The sequence below is a fragment of the Oncorhynchus kisutch genome, linkage group LG5 (genome assembly GCF_002021735.2).
Source record: "Oncorhynchus kisutch isolate 150728-3 linkage group LG5, Okis_V2, whole genome shotgun sequence".
NCBI classification, from domain to species: domain Eukaryota; kingdom Metazoa; phylum Chordata; class Actinopteri; order Salmoniformes; family Salmonidae; genus Oncorhynchus; species Oncorhynchus kisutch.
In genome coordinates, this window is record NC_034178.2 from 40,796,210 (window position 1) to 40,811,779 (window position 15,570).

At 41.5% G+C, this 15,570-nt stretch overlaps 2 protein-coding genes across 20 annotated transcripts in view; both read right to left on the reverse strand.

The window, feature by feature from the left end:
* Positions 1-82: 82 nt before the first annotated feature.
* On the reverse strand, positions 83-13,848 carry LOC109891041 (heterochromatin protein 1-binding protein 3-like). 7 transcript variants are annotated; one of them, XM_031825076.1, is made up of 12 exons: positions 13,739-13,848; positions 5,115-5,190; positions 4,141-4,336; positions 3,889-4,048; positions 3,656-3,793; positions 3,412-3,483; positions 2,989-3,143; positions 2,670-2,760; positions 2,410-2,569; positions 2,158-2,269; positions 1,796-1,957; positions 83-1,678 (listed from the first exon to the last, which is right to left on the reverse strand). In XM_031825076.1, the coding sequence occupies exons 2-12, from the start codon at positions 5,179-5,181 to the stop codon at positions 1,183-1,185; spliced, it is 1,809 nt and encodes a 602-aa protein (XP_031680936.1). In that variant the 5' UTR covers positions 5,182-5,190; positions 13,739-13,848; the 3' UTR covers positions 83-1,182. The 7 variants fall into 7 exon arrangements, with proteins under 7 accessions (XP_031680936.1, XP_031680937.1, XP_031680939.1 ...); XM_031825077.1 differs by having other exon boundaries at positions 13,607-13,788; XM_031825079.1 differs by having other exon boundaries at positions 2,989-3,140; positions 13,607-13,752.
* Positions 13,849-14,319: 471 nt separating this feature from the next.
* Positions 14,320-15,570, reverse strand: part of LOC109891042 (eukaryotic translation initiation factor 4 gamma 3) — a 69,680-nt gene continuing 68,429 nt past the window's right edge. For all 13 annotated transcript variants that reach the window (XM_020483321.2, XM_020483322.2, XM_020483318.2 and 10 more), the window contains one exon: positions 14,320-15,341. In XM_020483321.2, coding sequence (XP_020338910.1) covers positions 15,160-15,341 — 182 coding nt within the window. In that variant the 3' untranslated portion in view covers positions 14,320-15,159. The remainder of the gene's footprint in view (positions 15,342-15,570) is intronic.

The following is a 15,570-nucleotide window of genomic DNA, read 5'->3' on the forward strand; positions in this document are numbered from 1 at the left end:
CACCAAATAATGATTTATAAACTGTATGGACATAGGCCTAATAAATTGTAACGTTCTAGTCTATTTAATAACCCTTTACTCAAACTATCCAGCACTTTATTCATGAGTGAACCAAATTGACATTATGGATTTGTATTGTGTAGTATTTAAAATATATATATATGCTCCAACAGCAGACACACTATTTTGTGTTTGTCTCCCCTTGAGACCGTGACAGAATGAAGTAAGTACAAATATAGCCATTTTAATAATGACTTGGGAAAAAGCATAACATAAAGAGTACACGCATGCATGCAGGGTATGAGCTACGCTCCTTCAAAACAAAGTGTGTTATTCACAATCTTTCACTATTACACAGAATGTAGAAGATTGTATTGGTCTGTTTTCTTTTCGCTTTATAGGACACAACCAATTCACTTTGATTAGCTTGTTTGTTTACACACACACACAAAAAAAATCCCCTAATACTATGCAGTAGTACTGAAAATCACCATGACAAACAGTGCTTCCTGATCAGTTAGTCTCCAATCAAATTAAGTATTTTAACCACAGGCCCAGCGATGGATATGTTTCACTCATACGATCATTTAAATAACAGAATTCGTAATAAACAATAATTCATTACATGAAAAGTTGGCTGTCATTATGCTCTCAAATTCACTTAATAACAAATCTCAATATCCTTTTAGATGAGTTCACTCCAGATTAAATGTAGAGAAACCAAAATGTTGTAGAGGAAGAAAGTTTTCAAAATGCTAAACAAATTATTTGATAAAAGGAATGTGTCCAGGTAAAACATGGTAGAGTGGACTGGGACAAAATGCAAAAAGTAAAAGTCACTGATTCTGGATCTCTGCCCTATACATTATCAAAATTAAGTGTGTGAGGGAAATAAAAGTAGTGATGGAAATTTCACAATTCTTTACCTAGGCAGTTTTACATATTTTAAGAGGCCATTCTACACAATGGAGATTAAAAGTTGGGTTCACAGAAATAGAACAGTTCCCCAAGTACAGTAAATTGACATGAACTAATAACTGCCACATCCCAATCCTACAGAGAAAAGAATTCTATAGCCCCAAACTGGAGGAAAACAATGATGCGAAAGAGAGCATGGAGAGAGGCAGAGCACCACTGTCTTCAGAGCTACAGTTAAACTTCCACTGCTGGGCAATAGTAAACTCACTTCTTCCCCCTCAGGGACTTGCGAGCTGCTGGCTTGGCCTTCACTGCAGAATTGGCTGCTGCCTTCTTTGCAGGAGGTGACTTTTTGGGCGTTGGCCGCTTAGATGCCTTGCTCATCAGCTTTTTGATGATGGGCGTTTTGGGCTTGCTCGCAGGTGCAGCTTTCTTGACTGGTGAGGGTGCCTTGACTGGTGGGGGTGCCTTGACTACCTTGACTGGTGGGGGTGCAGACCTCTTTGCTGGGGGTGCAGACCTCTTTGCTGGGGGTGCAGACTTCTTGGCTGGGGGTGCAGACTTCTTGGCTGGGGGTGCAGACTTCTTGGCTGGGGGTGCAGACTTCTTGGCTGGGGGTGCAGACTTCTTGGCTGGGGGTGCAGACCTCTTGGCTGGGGCAGCTCTTTTTTTGCCCTTAGCCCTTGACTGACTTGCCGGCCGAGACTTCTTGCTGGGGGGGGGACGACGCGCTTTAGGTGGTGGCCTCTTCCCAGCTTTCCTAAGGATCGTATTGAACAAATACACTGTTAGTGAGTTTCAAATGGTTCACTGCCATGTATGACAATATCAATCAAAATATTCTCATTGGATTTTATCCACTTGACCTTCGACTCACCTCTTAGGAGGGGGTTCATCATCTGAGTCCTCTTCCTCGGACGAGTCCTCTTCCTCCTCATCAGAGTCCTCATCAGACAAGTCAACCCTCTTTCTGCGTTTGTCCTTCTCCGCCACTTTCTGCTCCTTCACGTTCTGTTTTTCAGGGAACAGAATGGCTGGGCTGTGGAATAAGAAGAGACAGTCTGATCTTTAACCTTTCCGGTTCCAGGTGAGTGAACTTCAGGAAATACTGTTCCTGGTATAGCACATGCAATGCAATGATGTAGAGGGCAACAATATACGTCACATAGTAGCAATGCAATGATGTACAGAGGGTAGCAATGTACATTACATAGTAACCTTCCTATAGTGGTGTTCTACCTGGGGTAGTAAGGGTAGCAGAGCTGGTAGGTTCCGTTTAGCCCATTCCCAGTGATCTGATCCATCCAACCCATCATTTTGCACTTCTGCAGGGTCCTCTTCAGGTTGTTCACTGAGGGAAGAGAAGTCAATAAAGCATCTTTACATCTCTGATTTAACCTAGCTAACGAGAGTGCTCCTGCAGTTGCAGGTAGGTATTCACATCTTGCCAAAGCAGTGTTTCTTTTAAGAGAGTCAGGGAGCAGGTCTTACCCACACGGTACTCCATGCTGTCCTGGTTTGTCTCTAACAGGAATTTGCGGAGTGTGGTGGTGCTGCAAGTCTTGGGTTCGTTCATTGCCACAATGGCTGTCATGATAGCGTCCTCCAGGGGCCCGCCTTTAAGCAGGAACTTGCCCCCTTCCCGCTTCAGCTGTGAGAGTGTAAGAGGGGCTGAGATAAACACCTCATACAACAGAGATCCAACATCAGACTTCATGAAGTACACTGAATTCCTTTAGTATAAGGCTAACCTGAAATGTTCCAGAGGCACCTTTTCCAGTGATCTGCTCCAGGTGACCCTTGTCCACAGCTCTCACCAGGGCACTCTTTAGGATATCTGGCCTAGGAATGAAATAGTGACTGCATTGGAAATTCTATTTAACCTCCACCAATACACACCATGAACATCCCATAGTTCAAAGGTACTGCATTAAACATTCTGTAGATTTGGGTTGTGCACAGGGTTGCATTGCTATGTCAAGTAATACTGTAAGTTAGCATGTGTTTACGTACTCCAAACAGAATAAGAGACCCCAACCATCCCAATATAACAGTAAAACAGGTATTTACCTATGCTCCACGTTGAGTTGAGGGAAGTGCTGCTCCACATATTTCTTGATCAGGATATAAGACGCCTCTTTGGGCTCACATAGCCGTGTGATGATCAGGGGCAGAGCATCCCCAAGGGTCTCTGCCTTCAACCCAGGTGCCACGACGATCGGCTTCTAGCACCAAACCATCACAATCAGAATCACTGTCAAACAAAGTGGTGCTCTGTAGCTCAGTTGGTAGAGCATGGCGCTGGCAACGCCAGGATAGTGGGTTCAGTTCCAGTTTAAAAAAATGTATGCAAGCATGATTTCACATAAGTGTCTGCTAAATGGCATATATTATCCAAACTCTGCCTACTCAAAGCCAATGGAACAATCACATAATAGTCAATTGTAATTGTTAGTGTTGAAGTTTGTAGATCGGCGACTGAAAATTACCTACCCCTTTAGCAGGTGGTTTATTAGAGGACTGCTTCCCAATGGTAAAGCTCCCAGAAAGACCTTTACCCTTTAGCTGTGAGTGAATAAAAAGGTAAAGCAACAGTAGGCAGGTAAAACACCAGACAAACAGGATATAGGGCACCACAACAAGTAACCCACAGATCAAAAACACCAAGACTGCTGCCTACCATTTGCAATTCACGTTAATAGATGGTAAGCTTTGGTCCGTGATAAGGACTCCTCACCTGTTTGACGGTGCCCTTCTCCAGCTGCCTCTTGAGAGCCTTCTTAAGGAGGAATTTCCTCTTCTCTAGGATAGGATATTTCTTCACAATGTACTTCATGACAGAATGGGCTGAGGCCCCAGTCTTCTCCTTGCAGGACTGCAGAGGAAATATGATGAGTTGCAGGTGTTGCATTCGTGGGGAATAAGGGAGAACTACATAATACAAAGGTAAGTGTTTTGTGGTGTACAGACCTCAATGGCCTCGATGAGGATGTCGTCCATCTTAGGCAGCTGCATGGTGGAGGTGCTCTTATTAGTGAGTGTTGCACGTTTGCTGGCAGACATGGTTGCCCAGGCGGGAATGGCCCTTTTCACTGGCTTCTTCACTTTCTCTTTCACGCCATCCTTCTCTCTGCAACCAACCAACAAAATAAAGAGCAATTAAACATTTATCTGCACCAATATGGAAGCAACAACCACAGGGTATGAGCACAAGCAACTCACTCTTTCTTCTCAGACTCTTCCCCCTCAGCAGTCTTCTCGCCAGTCGATTCATCACCTTTCTCTCCCTCAGATTTCTCACCATTCTCTTTGGTCTCTCCTTCACCTGTGCCCTCCCCCTCCTTGGCTACTAGGGCAGCGGATGCCATCTCCTGCTCCTCCTCAACAGAGGCAGACTCCTCAGAACTGGCATCAGGCTCTGGAGAGAGATGTGGGGGAGGGAGAACGACATAAGTTTGAATAGGTTAATTCAGCAAGCCGATGTCATGCTTTATTCACATACCACTCAACAAGAACTCAGAACATTGTCAAATATTTGGGAAGTCCGATTCCACTCTTAAACCACTAATATGAAAGGATTCGATAAGTGACTATGACAAATGGGACTCAATTGGGGGAAAGAACCAAGTCCTGCCAAGTGGTTACCATATTCACCCCTAGCCTGTCAATGCTGGGTACATATGAACCAATGATAGATAAATAGATCTATATATCTATCAATCACACACACACTAGATGACACATGGGGGCGCAGTGTTGAAGCCACCTTGACTCCATCATCTTGGCACTCCCCCACAATTGTAAATAATAGTTTGGAAGCCATAGCAATAAAATGTATTATTGTCAACATTCATTTTTGCCACATTTATTCTATTACAGACATTGCCAATCCCCAGTAGTGGGGGCAGTAACATTAGTAATCTTAAAACACATATACTTTATATATTTTTCTATGTTTAGCTCACATAATATAATAAGTAAGCATTATGGTGAATGTGAGCTAAATATAAAACAAATATATATTTTTAGAGATGACCAAATTGTACCGTTTCCACTACTGTGGAGCCCCAATATGGTCCACCATTTGCTTCAAACCTCTCAAATGCCAATACATAGCATCAGCAATCCAGGGTTTATATACATCATTGATATGAACACCATAGAGTTCCTGTTCATGTTGAGATTCTTGAACTCACCTCCCTCTGGTGCAGCCGAGGGGGGCATCTCCTGGGGTGGTGTCCTAGCTGCACGACGTATAGGCATGACTCCAAACTGGTGACCAGAGATAGGAATTAAAACATTTCCTTTGCATGTTCAGATAAGTTATTAACTCTATTATTAAAATCACAATACAGTTTGATACAAAGCAACTTAGCAAGACCCAATGGTAACATCTTGCAGTCGTAAAAGTCACCCACTGCTTCTGATATCCATGTGCGAGGCAACATTAATCATGGCCTGTGCACTCATCAAATGCAAGTTACTGCCCTTTGCAAAAAGTACATTATCGACCAGAATAATTCAAAATCAAAATAAATAAGGTGTGTGTATGAAGTTTTGGAATGGTGGGGGGCATGGAAATAGTTAGCAAAAATTCATAACGAGGAAGATGCACGTCCTCAGTAATAATATGGCCATTTTGTTCATTTACCCTACACAGTAATGGCGCTGCAAAGAGCTGATGGTAAATGCATCGAAATTGCATTGGCAAAGGAGAAAACGGTGCATGCATTTTAGCCAGAGCTCTATCGTCAAACACTTTTTGCAGGAACTAATCATGTACAATTATTAATATTCTTACCTTTCGACTCTCTACAAAGATGTTGAAATAAAAACTGATTCCCTCTCCTTTGTTTAGAATTCTGTTTACGTGCCCCTCCCCCTTGAACGTACTCGTAGCGTCGTGGTAAGGTATTGGGCGCGTTCCAAAATAAGTGCAGTCGTCCTGCGCAGATTTTGGGCGCGTTCCTCTGACCAGGCGTTGCTGACGCCTGCCAGATCTTACAACGCCTCCATATGTATTTTACGTATCAGCTAAAGGCTCAGACACACCGGTACGTTTGACGTTCACCGGTACATCGAACGTTTGCCGGCCGAGAATATTTAACACATCTGAACAGTGTTGGTAGTCAAACTTTTTTTTCTTCCAGGCGGCAGATCACCGTCCGTCAGCCTTGTTAAAATAGTCCAAACCAGAAGGTGACAGTAGCGTCGCTTTCTTAATTAAGCTTTATTGGGAATGTCCCTCGGCGTAACGCTAGTGGTAGCCAGAAGAATTAGCCAATGTATTGAAGTGTGAAGCATCCGGTTGGCGGTTCCACTCATGACCAAATATGGTCATGAGAGGAAGCCTACTGGCCAGAAGCGGGAGTAGATGAAAGCTAGTTGCATTTTGGCCAACATTATGCTAACTTTCTCATCGATGAAACGTTTGATCTCACTACAGTTTTCGGTTACCAAAATCTCTTAAAACATTGGACAAAGTTTTGTGGATTTTACTCTGCGTTGTTTAGGAGCGCAAGGGTGAATTGAGTTATTGCACACGCACACTTCAGGGTAGGCCTTCTCTAAAGAAAATATGCAAATACGTGCTACATCGCGCCAATAGGATCTCACTGGCCCATGCTTGCCTCTGCCCCCCTCCTTGCTTGTTCTGCCCACTTATGACTGATTTGATCCCACTGGAAACGACAGGCTGTGGTCTAGCTTGGTTTAGTTATAAATATATTTGTTCCGAGTCTTTTCTGTCAGCCACATCTGTAGCCGCATCATTTGGCTTTGTTCACCTAAAAGAGCTCCTCATTCAAATACTTGAAAATCGACCTGGAAACACGAAGAAAATGCATATCTATTGTAAAGCACGAACAGTAGGCTACCAGTATGTCAGCTTGTGATATGCACCTTAAAATAAAATGTTTGTTAGATAGCCAGCAATATGTATTATTTACTGTCTTCAGAGAATAATTTTGTAATTTATTTGCAGATAGTTGTTTGAAGCTCAAAAAGTAGTAGCAGCAGTTTCTAAACCCAGATGCGCATCGCGAGACTTCCTGGAACGCTCGCGAAACAGACCAGTCCGGGGTTTGAGGAGTCAATGAGAAGTGAAAAATAGTTCCTTAGTTGTTAACTTTCTCGAAATCCAAATGCACAACCTGGATTCGAGCCAATGTCTTAAGTAGTTGAATATGTTATTACTCCAACCTCATGAGTGACAAGCTAACACGCTTTTATTTTCAGCAAAAACAACTATATCGGAGTGCCTTTGATTTGACACATGCGCAGTTCGGTGCGAGATGACCGTTAGACCTAATTTCGTGTTTCTGCACATGAGTTTAGCTAGCCAACGTCTTCATGACATCGCCTACAAGCGTTATCTGGGATTCATATCGGGAAAAGCAGTTTCTGCATATCTTCATACTGTACTGTCTTTGGTAGCAGTATGCAAATCATGAAGGCAAATAAATGGATCTTTCACCGATGCGATTCCCAATATTCAAATTCGCGAAAGACTTATCACTAGTAGCTAGCCAATGTTAACTAACAAACTAGTTGCGCTAATGCGGCTACTGTTGTACAAAGCCCTTTTTATAACTAGCCAGATTGTATTTATATTAATTTAACCTTTATTTTATCAGGGAGTCATACTGAGACCAAGGTCTATTTTACAGATGAGCCCTAAATGACAGAAAATACACACATCAATATATAAATACAGAATAAGATCCTCAATCAGCTTTCTGAATTGTCCTAGAGGCACCAGAACATCAAATTTAAGAACATGTTGAAGATTGTTCCACAAATAAGGTGAAAGAAAACTAAAAGCTGATTTACCTAACAGTAGAGACCAAATACGTTTCCAGTGTTAGCCATCCCTGAGACCGGTTGTGGTAACTCATGTCTAGTAATGATGTTTAGTAATGATAAGTATTGTGGGACTTTTTTTAAAGGGTTTTACAAATGAAAACAAAGCAATGTATCAACCCATGTGACATGGAAGAGGGACAACAAACTTTCTGGTAGAGAACGCAGTGATAAAACGTTGTGTACTATGACTAACTGAATCTAACGGCTAAACGAATGAGGCTGCCACTTCATTATACAGTGCATTCGGAAAGTATTCAGACTTCTTGACTTTTTCAACATTTTGTTACGTTACAGCCTTATTTAAAAATCCATCAAACCCCCAAAAAATCCCTCAATATAGACACAATGACAAAGCAAAAACAGGTAATTTTCTGGTGCAAATGTATAATTAAAAAAAAAAAAAAAATCACATTTACATAAGTATTCAGACCTATTACTCAGTACTTTGTTGAAGCACCTTAGGCAGCGATTACAGACTTGAGTCTAGGGTATGACGCTACAAGCTTGGCACACCTGTATTTCGGGAGTTTCTCTCATTCGTCTCTGCAGATCCTCTCAAACTCTGTCCAGTCGTTTGGGGAGCGTCGCTGCACAGCTATTTTCAGGTCTCTCCAAAGATGTTTGATCGGGTTCAAGTCCTGGCCACTCAAGGGCATTCAGAGACTTGTCCAGAAGCCACTCATGCGTTGTCTTGGCTATGTGCTTAAGGTTGTTTTCCTGTTGTAAGGTAAACCAGTCTGAGGTCCTGAGTGCACTGGAGCAGGTTTTCATCAAGGATCTCTCTGTACTTTGCTCTGTTCATATTTCCCTTAAAAAAAAAAAATCCCCACAGCATGATGATGCCACCACCATGCTTCACCGTAGGGTTGGTGCCAGGTTTCCTCCAGATGTGACACTTGGCATTCAGGCCAAAGAGTTCAATCTTGGTTTCATCAGACCAGAGAATCTTGTTTCTCATGGTCGGAAAGTCTTTGGGTGCCTTTTGGAAAACTCCAAGTGGGCTGTTATGTGCCTTTTACTGAGGAGTGGCTTCCGTCTCGCCACTCTACCATTAAGGCCTGATTGGTGGAGTGCTGCAGAGATGGTTGTCCTTCTGGAAGTTTATCCCATCTATACAGAGGAACTCTGGAGCTCTGTCAGAGTGAACATCGGTTTCTTGGTCACCTCCCTGACCAAGGCCCTTCTCCCCTGATTGCTCAGTTTTGCCGGGCGGCCAGCTCTAGTAAGAGTCTTGGTGGTTCCAAACTTATTCCATTTAAGAATGATGGAGGCCACTGTGTTCATGGGGACCTTCAATGCTGCATACATTTTTTGGTACCCTTCCCCAGATCTGTGGCTCGACACAATCCTGTCTCAGAGCTCTACGGACAATTCCTTCGACCTCATGGCTTAGTTTTTGCTTTGAGATGCACAGTCAACTGTGGAATCTTATATATACACAGGTGTGTGCCTTTCCAAATCATGTCCAAACAATTGAATTTACCACAGGTGGACTCCAATCAAGTTGTAGAAACAATGATCGATGGAAACAGGATGCACCCAAGCTCAATTTTGAGTCTCATAGCAAAGGGTCTGAATACTTGTGTAAATAAGGTATCTTTATTTTTAATAAAATTACCAACATTTCAAAAAAATATGTTTTCACTGTCATTATGGTGTACTGTGTGTAGATTGACGAGGAAAAAGAAAGCTATTTAATCAATTTTAGAATAAGGCTGTGATGTAACAAAATTGATGAGGGAAAAAAAAGCTATTTAATCAATTTTAGAATAAGGCTGTGATGTAACAAAATGTGGGAAAAAAATCAAGGGGTCTAAATACTTTCGGAATGTACTGTAGATGGTTGCCATAGGACCAATAGGAATGTCGACTGAATAATCTGCTTTCTACCATTTAGCGAGAGGCAGGACCTATTTCTATAGAAGAAGCCGATTTTTATTAACTAATGAATATGCTTTTAAATAGTTGAACATATTACTCCAATTTCATGAAAGTGACAAACCGACACATTTACAATTTGATGACATGGCCTCACATGCGCAGTTCGTCGCGAGACGACCTAGACTCAATGACCTGTTTCTACGCATGAGTTTAGCCGCAGATAGAACAATGAGCGGTTTTGTCGTAAAACTCGTTTGTTTAGCTAGCCTGTGTCACTATGACATCGCCTACAAGCGTCACCAGGAATTTCTATTGAAGAAGCAGTTTATGCCCATCTTTATATTGTACTGTCTTTTCTAATTCCTGATGATTTAATAATAATGCTACTAGCTGCAGCTTGCGAACTAATGTGCAAGTGCCCATTATCAAAAATGCTTCTTGAAGCACGAAACTCCCTTATCTAACAGATGTAAAAGACTTGCTCTACAAAAAAAATATGTAGCTATTATCCAGTTTAATTGTTTTAGTTAGCAATTCCTATGAAAAATGTGTGGAATAAACAGTGAAAAGGCCCTATTTTTTTAAATTGTTTTTGCAGAGGTCTGTGCTCTCTGATTGGCTAATCTCTACTGACAACCGAGTGGGCCAAACCATTCTACGAGTAGCAAAAAAAACAAACAGCCGAAAGTCGGAAGCGAACTGGTTTTCCAACAGCAAGGTTTAGATCAACATGGCAGTGTTGTTTATAAACTTTTTGGGGGTGGGGTTTCCAACCCCAATATCATTAACTCTCAAACTGAAATCCTGTGTGTACATTGTAAAATCAATGAATGAGAGAGCCTCAAATATGGCATCCATTTGTTTTTATCCACTAGCCTGCTATATATATATATATATCACAGCAAAGTTGGTTCCTGTTTCAGTAATGTTCCAGTGGGTCAAACAAAAACACCCTATGATTGGGTGACAACAGAGCCTCCCACAATGCAGGCGATGGCTGCAGGATGAAGTTGGCAAAGAGCAATTGCAGAAACTTGCAGTTGAGACTGCAGTCAAAACATCATGACCTTTGATCACATGATTTTGTAAAGTTCATGCAGGCAACATATAGGTGCATGTCGGACCATTTGAAAGGCAAAGATAGGCCCTGACTTGACAAAAGTGATCCACTTGAACGCACCCATTCTTACCAGTGTGTTTTCACCTTAACCACATATGTTATAGCAATCTGTCAGTCGATGACGTGGCATGCAAAATTAGTTGATGTATGCAACATCAGAGCAGGGGAACGAGACCCATCAGGAATGACATTGAAACACTTTAGCAATCTTCTACAAGTGAACAGAAAACAAGATGACTTGGAACTCAAATGTGAGGTGGCATTTAAGCCATTTAGCAGTTGCACTCTGCAACTCAGAAGATTGCTATATTGTTGATAAGATGTTACACACTTCTCCAGTTAAATCAGATTATCTGTAAAAAAGATATATAAAAAAATCTGCAAAGCATCCACAAATGTTCCAGGTAGTCATCATTGCAGTCACACTGTACAGATGAGCAGATCTCAAAAGGCCTGGAGAAAAGTGTGTAACATCTCAGGAACTAGGGATGCACGATATATCAGTGAACATATCAGAAACTGACGATATTAGCTAAAAATGCCAACATCGGTATCAGCCTGATGTCTAGTTTAACACTGATGTGCAATACCGATGTCAAAGCTGACGTGCATACCTATATAACACAGATCGATGAGAACATCTTGCATATAACGTAGGTACATGACGTAATGACGCCACGTAAAATTGCGTCACATGTGCAACACAGCATTCCTAACCTAGCCCACAATGTCTGCTGCATGGATCGAGCAGTCAACAAGTCGAGCAGTCATTTGAAAGAGTAGGAACATTTCAGCGAGACAACTTAAAAAGGCAAAATCCTTTAACGCCAAGATAATGTAATTCGTTGCCCTTGACAATCAACCGTTCTCTGTCGTGGGTGATGTTGGCTTTCGCCAACTGGTCGAGCACTGGTGCACTTTTGCATAATCTCTGTGAGTGTTCAATTATGTCTCTCCAGAAGTCCATTGCTCCATGGACTGTATGCAGCAGTTGTCTTTACATCCATGTTGTAATTTCTCCAGCCATTTTTCTTATTGAATTATTACTGAATTCTCCTCCATTGTCACTGTACAATTTCTGGGGCGGGCCATGCACACTTATCCAGGAATGAATGAAGTGCTTGACGATTTCACTGGGTTTCTTAATATTCACAAATGCTTCCAGCACTGAAGCGTGTGAAGTGGTTGATTATGTGAAGGTACCAAACACTTGGTTCTAGCTCGTGTAGATCTACAGACACGGTTTCATTGTACTTGGAAGCCAGTGGCAAACCAACAGCTGGTCTGGGCTTAGGTTTGCTGTATTCTGGCATGTCTCACAATTTAACAATCTGCCATAGAATGGAAAAACTCACATCATCATTATTCCCAGAACTGCTGAGTCATTTCGGAAGTCTGTCAACTGCATGTTGCTTAATAGTAAGGGGATATCTGTAGGGACCACCTCTGTTTCAATGTGACACTTAGTCTGACCAATTTTTGCTGTTATCTTGACTCTCTTGGTAGGAAAGACGATTCTCCCATCTCCAAATTTGAAAGCTCTGTTTGGTGTCAATCATATTTTGTATGACATAGCCATCAAATCATTTTGTGCCACACACTGTGTGTGTAAATGCAGTATCATTCACAGCAGATCCTAAGGATTCAACTATAAAGATCTCAGAAGCAGATTTGTTTGAAAGCAGTGTAATGTTACACTGCTCTCTCTCTCTGTTTACATTTTCCTCTGTTAGTTAAACGTGCTCATTTTTATGAAGAGTCTTTAACCCAATGGTAAGTGCTTTGACAAATAGCACATTTTGATCCCCATCCAGTGGATTTGTGCCGGGCAATGGCGCCCTCGTCTGGTTATCTTGAGAACGTAACTTGTTGGCGCCTTTTCTCTGACGCGCAGTGTAACATGCTGCGTCACTCACTTGCGTTCCATCTGTTATTGTCGCGAGACGACTTTTCACCAGTGCCGAATTCATTGCCTGAATTCAGCACAGTACAAGCAGTCAAAGCCAACCGTATCACCCTACCATCCAGGCAGGATCGAGTAACTTGAAAGCTGCATTCAGGAGAACCATGTCGTACTTGCGCATCCTTTTGTACCGCTATTCGAATTAATTTATGTAGTACGTCAACGCAACCGAAATGTCTCTAGTAACGTTAACTGTCAATTTGAATATGCCTCGTAGGCACAGTCTTTCTCTTTAAGAAACACAGAAACCAGTGCTCTGATCAAAGTTCCCATACCATCATCCTTGTTCAAATCCTCAAAGGAGGGATAATACCACTTGCGGTGGTATTATTCATCGAGCGATAATACCACTACACGTGCTTGCTTTTTCTCGTCCAGATTAGTAAATAACCAAGTGTCCAGATTCCAAGTTAATTTTTCCAACTTTCATACGACCTCTCCTCGACGAAGCGAGGTGGCACATTGTAGTTATTAGCCATCTTCTGCTACTAACGTTAATTTAAAATGACAACGACTAGGTTCCAGATTAACAACGTTCACTGAACACTATTTCCACAGTACATGGTTGCCATTTACCTCGGGCCAGGTCCATCAGCAGACTTCCGCACAAGCGTACTAATAACAGAGTGATAGCACCGTAATAACAGAATATAGGGATAGTTAAAACATTAATTTAACAGTTATTTGGGATCCAATATGATTTTTAAATCAGTGATTTTGCACTGCGATGTGCTTAACCGGTTCCCATAGAATGCCAAATGTTGAAAATGATTCGGAACTCCTGAAAGTGACAACGTAGCAATTATAATTGCAATGTTGCAGTATAGTATCTGGGATATGGCGCTCCCAGATATGCTTACCAGTCACCAACCTTTGTCCTGCAGAAGCAAGACTGTAGACGACAGCTCCAATACCATACTGGTTTCCGGTCTGTCAGAAGGTGAAATTGTCTGAAATGTGATCAAAGAATGGTGTGATACAGGCTCTCTTACCCTCCTACATTTCTGCAGGCTGTATGCGAATGCTTTCTGCAGATGTTTGTGCTCATCCACTAGTTGACTGTCACTTCATTGACTCTACACCTGAATCACAGGTCAAAGATACAAGAGCATTACATAGGAATTCTGGCAAACATCCTAAGGCAATTTAAGACATGCAAGATATGACTTGTCCTACATCCTTCATGCCGCATCAGGCTCAGCTAGTCTACGGGGTCTAAAATAAGATGTAGGGTACATTCCTGTGGAGGAAAAGATAGTCGATACTTCACTTTTCAACCAAGACGCATTAATAAAAAGGAACAAACGGGCAACTCTTGGAAGACAATGGAAGTTGACTCAAATTCTTTGTATATATTAGAAAATAATTGTTCTAGTTAACTTCCATTGTCCTACAAGAGTTACTCAATATCTTTCAGAATCCCTATACTGTAGCCTCAATTTAGAGATAAATGCTTGACACTGCCACAACTTTCATCTTCAGACTGTATCGCCAGCAATGTTAAAACACAGTAACAAATCTTCACATTGCAGTGCAGACATCACACTCCACAAAATCACCATTGCATTTGCAATATTTTTTAAATACTTTTTTTGTCTTTAATGTATTTACAAGCTTTTCATTTGCTCGGTAGGTCTTAAGTATTACAAGCACTTCATGTTCAGCAACCTTGGCATTTTCTTTTTAATCTTGCATTTTATCCATTGTTCATTGTTGTTTATTCACGTTCATTTAAATGTTATTTTGTGGACTGATTTGCATTGCTTCTTGAATGCATATCTCTTCCTCTTGGAAGGTTTATGTACATATCACAGAGTGCACTTCCTGTGGTTATTTACTGATAACCTTTGACCTCTAATGTCTTACAATGTCAATTGTCTCTGTGCATCCACCCTTTCTCTGCCTTCCCCTTCATCCCAAAATACCTTTTTACCCTGTTTTCAACCAAACATGGAATCCAGGGAGGCTATTTATTTCAAAATTATTATTATTGTTATTATAATTAATAATATTGTTATTTCTATTCGTCATCAATGTTTTCCTCATTATGAGCATCTGCAAATGTTAAATAAACTTCCATATTTGCAGTCCTTTAAAAAAATAATAAATTAAAGAGTCTGGAACCTATGTATCTTTAAGTCTCTTCTTAAAAAGTAACAAAAGAAAAGTTAAAATTTAAAACAAAAATATTTTCTATGTATAATACAGGTATTTAGTGCTTCAGCCGTTGGAATTCAAACTCAAAATTGTCTCAGAACCGTACCGCAGAAAAAATTCCAGCCGTAAACATGTCGTCCTGCCCGCGCACATTTTGTAGGTTTGTCTGTTTGTTTTGCTATGAAGATGCAGTTATTCTATGTAGCAACAGCTGGCCTCTTGTCCTGGGGGCTTACAGCGGCCGCCTGCTCCCTTGTCAATTATCCTCCGACTCCTCCTCGGCTTCCCTCAGCCAGGTGAAGAAAGCCGTTACAGACTTGAGAGCCACACCTTTGCCCAGCTCCTCTGCTGGGTCTTTACTGGTCTCCCACTTGTAAAAAGCGTCCTCCGAGATGACGTCCTCATCATACAGACAATCAAAGAACATCCGGAGCAGGTCTGGAGAAAGAGAGACAAGAGGGGAAAAGTGCTAACCATCAAATCCCATGGCTTAAATTAAATTAGTCTCTGCTTTCAGAGTGTGTGAGGGTATAGATATGCATGTAGGTTAATGAATACACTTTTTTAAAAATATAATAGCATGAGATAAAACCACAAAAGGATGTCTGCTGTCAAGAATAAAAAAGTAAAATGCAGGGCAGGAGACCGGGCAGGAACCGTGCTTATA